We start from the raw sequence: 7,375 nt of genomic DNA, 5'->3' as shown, positions 1-7,375 counted from the left end.
GCAGCCAGATCCTGGGAGCTCTTCCCCTTTGGTATGCATGAGGCTGTAATTGGCCTCCCTGTGACCTGAGATCAGCCTGTGCTGACTTAGAGACAAATCAGCCTTGGAACTGATTCCAGGTCTCTCATTCCACTTTTAGCTGGAAAGGCCCTCCGCAGCTGCCATNTGACGAAGCATATGATGTGGAGGGAGGTGGCCATCCCTCCTACTGAGGCTGGCTATGCCTCCTCACCTACTCAAACCAACTTCTGCCAGCCTTGTTTGTTTACTTATTTAGAAATACAGTCTCCGTGTGTTACACAAGCACTCCTGGCCCAAGCGATCCTCCTGCCTCAGCTTCCTAAGTGGCTCACAAGCTTCAAAGCATTTTAAATACCAGTGTGGAGACTGCAGCAGCTGCTCATTTTCATCCCTGTCTCTTGTGGTTCCTTCTCCCAGACACTTAGACGTACGTGTCACAGGAGGGTGTATCACCACGAAGGCCTGTACCACTCCGCTTCTTCCTTCCCTGTCTGTCTGTCTGTCTGCTAGCTCCTTGNTCAGGACAGAGAGTCGAGGATGTTAATCTTGATTTCACTGGCATNGTGTTTGCCACAGTGCTTTAACACTGTGGGTTGCAAATGTGCGGGCATACTGGACGTCACCATCCCTTTGGGAAAGCTGAGCCTCTGTGGGACCCCAGTCCTTGGGATTCTCTGCCTAATCAGTGACAGTGATTCTTGTCACTGAAAGGTGGGGTAAGCCAGAGCTCTATGTGAGTGGGTGCTGGTGGGCCAGAGGGCAAAGGCAGGGCTGACTCCCTCCTCTTTCTGTTTATGGGTGGGTGGCTGGTTGGTTGGTTGATTTTTGTGGCAGAGTCTCTAGCCCAGGCCAGCCTGAATTCCTTATACAGCCAAGAATGACCTTGAAATTCTGATCTGCTACAATACCTGGTGTTCGNGCTGCTGGGTGTTGCTAGGCAGTCACTCTTCCAGCNGAGCTNCATTAAGGCCTTTTGCCTTAACCCTCTACCCACTTCTGTGTGAGACAGGGTCTCACTTTGTAGCCCTGGCTGGCCTGGAATTCACAGAGCTCTGTCTGCCTCTGCCTCCCAAATGCATCTGCCAGGACACCCAGCTTCACCTTCACTTTTGTTTGATGGTTTTGGGTTTGAGAGACAGGGTCTTGCTATGTCGCCCAAGCTCGTCTCAATGCTCCTGCCTCAGCCTTCCTGAGTGCTGGGATGATAGTTGCAAGCCACAAAGTTAGAGCTTCTGCCTTATTTTTTTTTTCCAAAACCTCCAGCAAGCTAAAGTTACCAGAGCACCCTTCCATAGCACCAGACACGTGAAGGGTCTGAATAGCTCCGACTGGTTCTATTTTTCTGTTATTTGTAGCATCTCCCCTCCCTGGAGCTCTAAGCTTGGACTGTCAAGTTCTGATACTTGATGACCATAAGCCTGCAAAGCTTGTAGACTCTGCAGAGGAATAACACCAGGCAGAGGGCAGAATGCCTGCCGTGCCAGACTCCAGCATGTCTGTTTTAAGACATTTTCTCATATAAGAAACCACAGCAGGGCAGTACAGTGAGGCCTGGGAAGGGAGCAATGACTAGGACTCTACAAGTGCCCGCTCTTGGTGTCACAAGTCCAGGGACAACATGGTGGNCATTAAGGCCTTTTGCCTTAACCCTCTACCCACTTCTGTGTGAGACAGGGTCTCACTTTGTAGCCCTGGCTGGCCTGGAATTCACAGAGCTCTGTCTGCCTCTGCCTCCCAAATGCATCTGCCAGGACACCCAGCTTCACCTTCACTTTTGTTTGATGGTTTTGGGTTTGAGAGACAGGGTCTTGCTATGTCGCCCAAGCTCGTCTCAATGCTCCTGCCTCAGCCTTCCTGAGTGCTGGGATGATAGTTGCAAGCCACAAAGTTAGAGCTTCTGCCTTATTTTTTTTTTCCAAAACCTCCAGCAAGCTAAAGTTACCAGAGCACCCTTCCATAGCACCAGACACGTGAAGGGTCTGAATAGCTCCGACTGGTTCTATTTTTCTGTTATTTGTAGCATCTCCCCTCCCTGGAGCTCTAAGCTTGGACTGTCAAGTTCTGATACTTGATGACCATAAGCCTGCAAAGCTTGTAGACTCTGCAGAGGAATAACACCAGGCAGAGGGCAGAATGCCTGCCGTGCCAGACTCCAGCATGTCTGTTTTAAGACATTTTCTCATATAAGAAACCACAGCAGGGCAGTACAGTGAGGCCTGGGAAGGGAGCAATGACTAGGACTCTACAAGTGCCCGCTCTTGGTGTCACAAGTCCAGGGACAACATGGTGGNCTCTTGAATTACTGCCGTCCTCTTGATGTTCAATTCTTAGTCCCGCTGCCCACAGGCTGTGTGACCTCAGGCACCTAAGTGTGTGCGCGCTCAGCTAGTGCTGGNTAACTGCTTAATCCTCCAGAAGACCTTCCCTGGGTACCCAGGACAGACACTGCTTTCTTAGGTACCAACGGCCCNGCNAGCATACATCTTTCACAGTACTCGATAACTTATGCCTGACGTACTATCCGCAGTCTATGTAAGAATGGAAATGCTTTGCATCTGCCATCTTCCCAGGGGCCTGATGGAGTTCCCAGCACAGAGTAAGCATCGCCANGAACCCAACTTCGCTTCACCCCTGTGTTTCTACATGGGTGCTTCTTCACTCCACCTCGCTGGGGTTAGAACAGACCAGCGGCGCTGGTTTGTCCTGAAGGGATGGTTCTCACTCTGGTTTTCTCTTTTCTTTCTGCTCTATATGAATGGAGCTCCTGGGAAGCTTACNCTTGCTTTGTGTCTGATCCTCTCCCTGTCTTTCATGGAAGAGCAGTCACAGGCTGAGAAAGAATCTCGCTGTGTGTGGTCAGGGCGTCTGCTTGCTCATCTTTGTTACGTGGAGCTCATGGGTGTCGATGGAGAAGGAAAGGACAGGTGAGCCAGCACCTGGAGCCTACACCCTCCTGAGCCTGGGCAGGCAGCTTTGTTTTCGAGAATGCGTTGGCTGCCTGCCCCTCTCTTGTACTCTGTGCACTTAGCTCCCAGACACCCTCATCCAGCCAGGTGTGTAGCTTATACTTTTAAGGCTATGATCTTAGTGCCGGAAAATGGAGCAGGGTATTTAAAACGATCCTCCCAGGGGTGAGAGGACTAGGAGAGGTGAACCCAAGGGCGTGTCAGATCCCATCAGCACACGCTTGCTTGGATTTGTGAGCAAACTTAGCATCACATTGCATTGGTTTTCAGTAAAGAGTCTCCAGTCACTTTGGAAGCTGATGTTGTGGAAGAGCCAGAGTCGGCAGCAGATGTGCTAAGACTGAACCCTGNACCTGACTGTATTCATAGAAAAACTCTCATGCCCTGGCAAAGGAGTTGAAAACACAGGTTGAGACTATAGCTCCTTGCTTACCCAACATTAATGAGGCCCTGTGTTCAGTCCCCAGCACCAAATGAACCAGGTATGGTGGCACATGCCTCTAAATTCCCAGCACTTAGGAGGCAGGAGGATGGACCTTGGCTATAGTGAATTGGCTAACCTGGGCTAGAGATCCTGTCAACAACAAAAGCCTGCACACAACAGAAATACCAGCCATCAAAGCATTTCCTATCTCAGAGTTGCTAAACTAGTTCAGGTCTGTCTGAGAAGATGCCTGTCGCCCCAAATTGGGCTGGTATAGGACTGCATGCAGAACGCCAGTGTTATCTCTGGTGCTTAGACTTTGTCAGCAGTTAGAGACCTGCCCTAGTCAGAGCCTGTGGTCATTCCTGACCCTCTCTCACCTGGGCTCTGCCTTTTCTTTTATAGACAAAACAAAAACTAATTTCCTTTATTATTGCTGAGTGTGTGTATGATGTGTGTTGTGGGGGTGGGGGGGGTCAGAGGGCAACTTCATTGAGCTGCTTCTCTCCCTCCGCCTCTCTGAGAGTTCTGGGGTTAAACCCAGGTCGTCAGGATAGTAAAGCGCTTCCTGCTTAGCTAGCCTGTTCCTACCTTTTCTTAGTCACTGTGTATCTTAAAGCACAGGTGTGTGTGTGCTTCTAACCCAGGGCTGCCACCTCTTCCCTTATGTCTGCATCGGATGATTGAATTTATGGTCCAGAGCAAGTGGACATCGACTCCTGTGTGTGAGTGCGCGCCACAGGGACGCACGGATCTTACTGGGCATCAGCTATGTGGCTTCACCCATGTTTGCTGAATGCTGCCCAGTGGGAGAAGAGGTGGGGAATAAACTGGNGGTGGTGAATAAACTGGGTTTCTCTAGTTGGTACCCTCCCATCCAGCTCTGGGAGGCAGGTGTCATCCCGGCCACAGGCCAGGGTACGACTTTGAGAGGATTAGAGTGTTTGTAAGCTCCTGCCATGTTCACTGCTCTAGAGGCAGTGGGACCTGGGAAAATGGAGCCTAAAAATGAGGCAAGCTAAAAGTGTCATGCAATTGCCAGCTTTATTCCGCATCAGACANTTTATACTCCGGGGGTTAGGAAAAAAATCANTGAGTAAAAGTTCCCGTGAGTTCAAGCCGTGTACAGTCACAAGGACAAGCTGCATGTGGTGAGAGCGTGTTTTTTCCNTAGAGGCATATAAACAAATAGCAATAGCCGGTTGTAATGAGTAATCTGAAGTAAGCGCACTCCTCTCCGCTACAACTCAGAGGCGCGCGGTCTGAGAACAGCTCCTTGTTTTGAAGAAACTAAGGTCACAAGACTCTAGTTTTATTTTCCTGGGGTTTTCTCACAAGCATTCAGAATTCTCCACATGAGACTCCATCCTTGGATGGCGTCAGCACTTCCAGTCACTGATGGAGTCAGGATCTGACCTGGGTTCGTCTCAGTGTACCTGTGTGGTGTCGTGACGCAGCAGGCGCACGACAGAATACACAAGGGGCCTCTGACCAGAGCTGGGACAGTGGCAAATGTCAGGAGGAACAGTGGTAGTGAGAAGGGAGACAGGACCCCTGCTGTGGACCGAAGGAGACTCGAGTCAGGGATGCTTTGTAGCTGGTTTAAGTTTTAGAAGCACCGTGATCCTATAGTGTTTCTCTAAACGCAAACCATGTGGTAGAAATGGTAGAATTTTTTAAAGCTCTCTCCTCATGGTTCTGACCAACAAGCAGAGATCACTGACAGATGCTCAGACCCCTGTGTGAAGAATGACAAGGGCAGAAAGCTGTGTAGTTTCACCTCGTGCATGCTAACAGAGAAGGTGTGCTTGTGTGAGGGCATGCCGAATGGGCAGCGCCTGCCCCACTCTGCCAAGCTTGGCCCTACTGCACAGCCATGCNGAGGGCTCAGGGCTCAGGACTTAGCACTGCCACCGTGGTGTGTTTGTCCTGCAAGGTATTTGTCGAATGCGTGGCAGCAGGACACAGGCAGATCCTGTGTCACAGCTCTATAAGAACCCTGAGCAGAGTCCTACCAGACCTCAGTCCATCTTTGGGGGTGGGGGGGCACTTGAAGTATGACACCCTCTCTGCGACTCTCTTAGTCCCTGGGGATGATAGACCCACCTGAAGGCCCTGGACAGATGCTTTCCCCCACCCAGTCACTGTTACTTATAAGTCACTGGCATCTTCTCATCTTGACTTGGCTGGGAGCAGATGAGGATGTGTGGTCTTTGTCTCTCCTACTTAGGGAAATGTTGCCCTCACCCACAGCGTCATTTCCTGTCCTCAGGCCAGTCCTCAACCCTTTTGGCTTTCCTTCCCCCATGGTCTGATTTCCAGGAGACCTGTGCATCCTTTCCTGAGAGATGAGTTATGGCTGCCTCAATGGTCAACATTCCCTTTTTTCATCCAGCACCATTTCCCATCATCCATTGCTGNAGTTCAGCTTCTGCCCTCTGTGCTCAGTTGCNGGTTTGCTTTTCCCACAGGTACCAGCATGAACGGCCTGGAGGAGCCCAGCATCGCCAAAAGGCTGAGGGGCACCCCTGAGAGGATCGAGCTGGAGAACTACCGCCGATCTGTGAGGCTGGTGGAGGAGCTGGAGGAGGTACCCGAGGAGACGCAGGCCGAGCATAACCTGAGCAGCGTGTTAGACAAAGGCACCGAAGAGGATGTGGCCAGCAGGTCAGCTGATGCCCATGGTTTGCTTGGCTACAGGGTTCCCCGGGGCAGTGGCTTTACTGGGTCCCCAGATTCAGCTGGCAGCAAAGGAACTTGATAAGCAAGGGAATTTGAACCAGTTTGATTGGGTTGGAATCTTAGTTCTTCTCTTACCAGCTGTGAAACCTTAGGCAAGTCCCTCGGTTTCCGAGGCTGTAAGGTAACACCACTAGTGCCTTCCTCAGCTTCAGTGTAAAGGTTAAGGAACAGGTAGGAACACGGTGTTGAGAATGGTCCTTAGCATGTCTAAGCATTTGGAGTTTCCTCTGGGTGCTGCTGATCATNTGTGTTGGTGCAAGTCCTAGGAATAGATGTGGGCCACCTGTTTTGTCCCCCTGTAGTGGGGAGAAACTGACGGTAACCAGGACAAGACCTGAACTTCCAACTCCATATTCCCAGACCTAGGCCCTGGGCTCTTTCTGTTTTCCCTGCCGCCCTGTGACCCTTTCTCCCCACCGTCCAGGTCAGCCGTCATTACTCTGTGTCCCTGNATATCTAAAGCAGTGTAGNTAACCATCCCTATGACGCAGGGCTGGAAAGAGTCACAATCTGTAAGACTTCTGAGCACAGCCCACTCCCCTAGTTCTTTGTGAATCATTTCACAGAAAAGGGAAGTTACACTGTGACCCACCAGTTGTTGCTTACAGGTCTGCGGGAGAGGAAAGACAGTCATAGGAAGGAAAGCAAGCTGGAAACAGCCTGCCTCCACAGAGCCAGTGCTTCCACAAAGGGTACCAGGCTTGGAGTAGAGGTGACTCACCCCTGGTGACTCTGAAGCCTTGACAAAGCCACCTAGCGGTGGGCAAAGAGAAGAACAAAATCTTTGCATGCCAGCGGCCACACATCTGGCTTCCCAGTCAGTGTCAAATCTGTTTAGCTGATGAGTGATGTGACCAAGCCTGCATCCTCTCACCCCAGCAGTTGTTCCTGTATGTGATATCCTCTCGTGGTCCAGAGTTTCCTGTGTCAGTAGAGAAGGGTGTGGGAGAGACCAGGATGGCAAGGATGGGCAGAGTCAGTCCAAGCCAGAGTCAGTCCAAGCCAGACTCCTCTCACAGGGCTCCCATGCNGGAGCTGAGGCTCCAGACCAAGAACTTTTACTTAAGAGATGATGGACAGATGTATCTTTAAAGGTGAGAATGTTTGCCAGAGCATATCTCTGAGCAGAGCTCCGTCCAGCTGCATCCCAGCAGAAAAACCTGGGGCAGGCCTTGTGGTAAGGTACCCCTTAGGCTGGCCCCACCTGGGAGCCAGCCCCCTT

At 51.1% G+C, this 7,375-nt stretch overlaps 1 protein-coding gene across 1 annotated transcript in view; it reads left to right on the top strand.

Moving 5' to 3' along the window:
• Positions 1–7,375, top strand: part of Mical3 (microtubule associated monooxygenase, calponin and LIM domain containing 3) — a 143,693-nt gene that overhangs the window by 91,508 nt on the left and 44,810 nt on the right. The window contains exon 24 of the mRNA XM_029478254.1: positions 5,883–6,078. Within this exon, the coding sequence (XP_029334114.1) occupies positions 5,883–6,078 (196 nt within the window). The remainder of the gene's footprint in view (positions 1–5,882; positions 6,079–7,375) is intronic.

Source organism: Mus caroli, chromosome 6, assembly GCF_900094665.2.
Source record: "Mus caroli chromosome 6, CAROLI_EIJ_v1.1, whole genome shotgun sequence".
NCBI classification, from domain to species: Eukaryota; Metazoa; Chordata; class Mammalia; order Rodentia; family Muridae; genus Mus; species Mus caroli.
The sequence above is the reverse complement of the archived record's forward strand: the minus strand, read 5'-3'. Positions and strand labels throughout refer to the sequence as shown.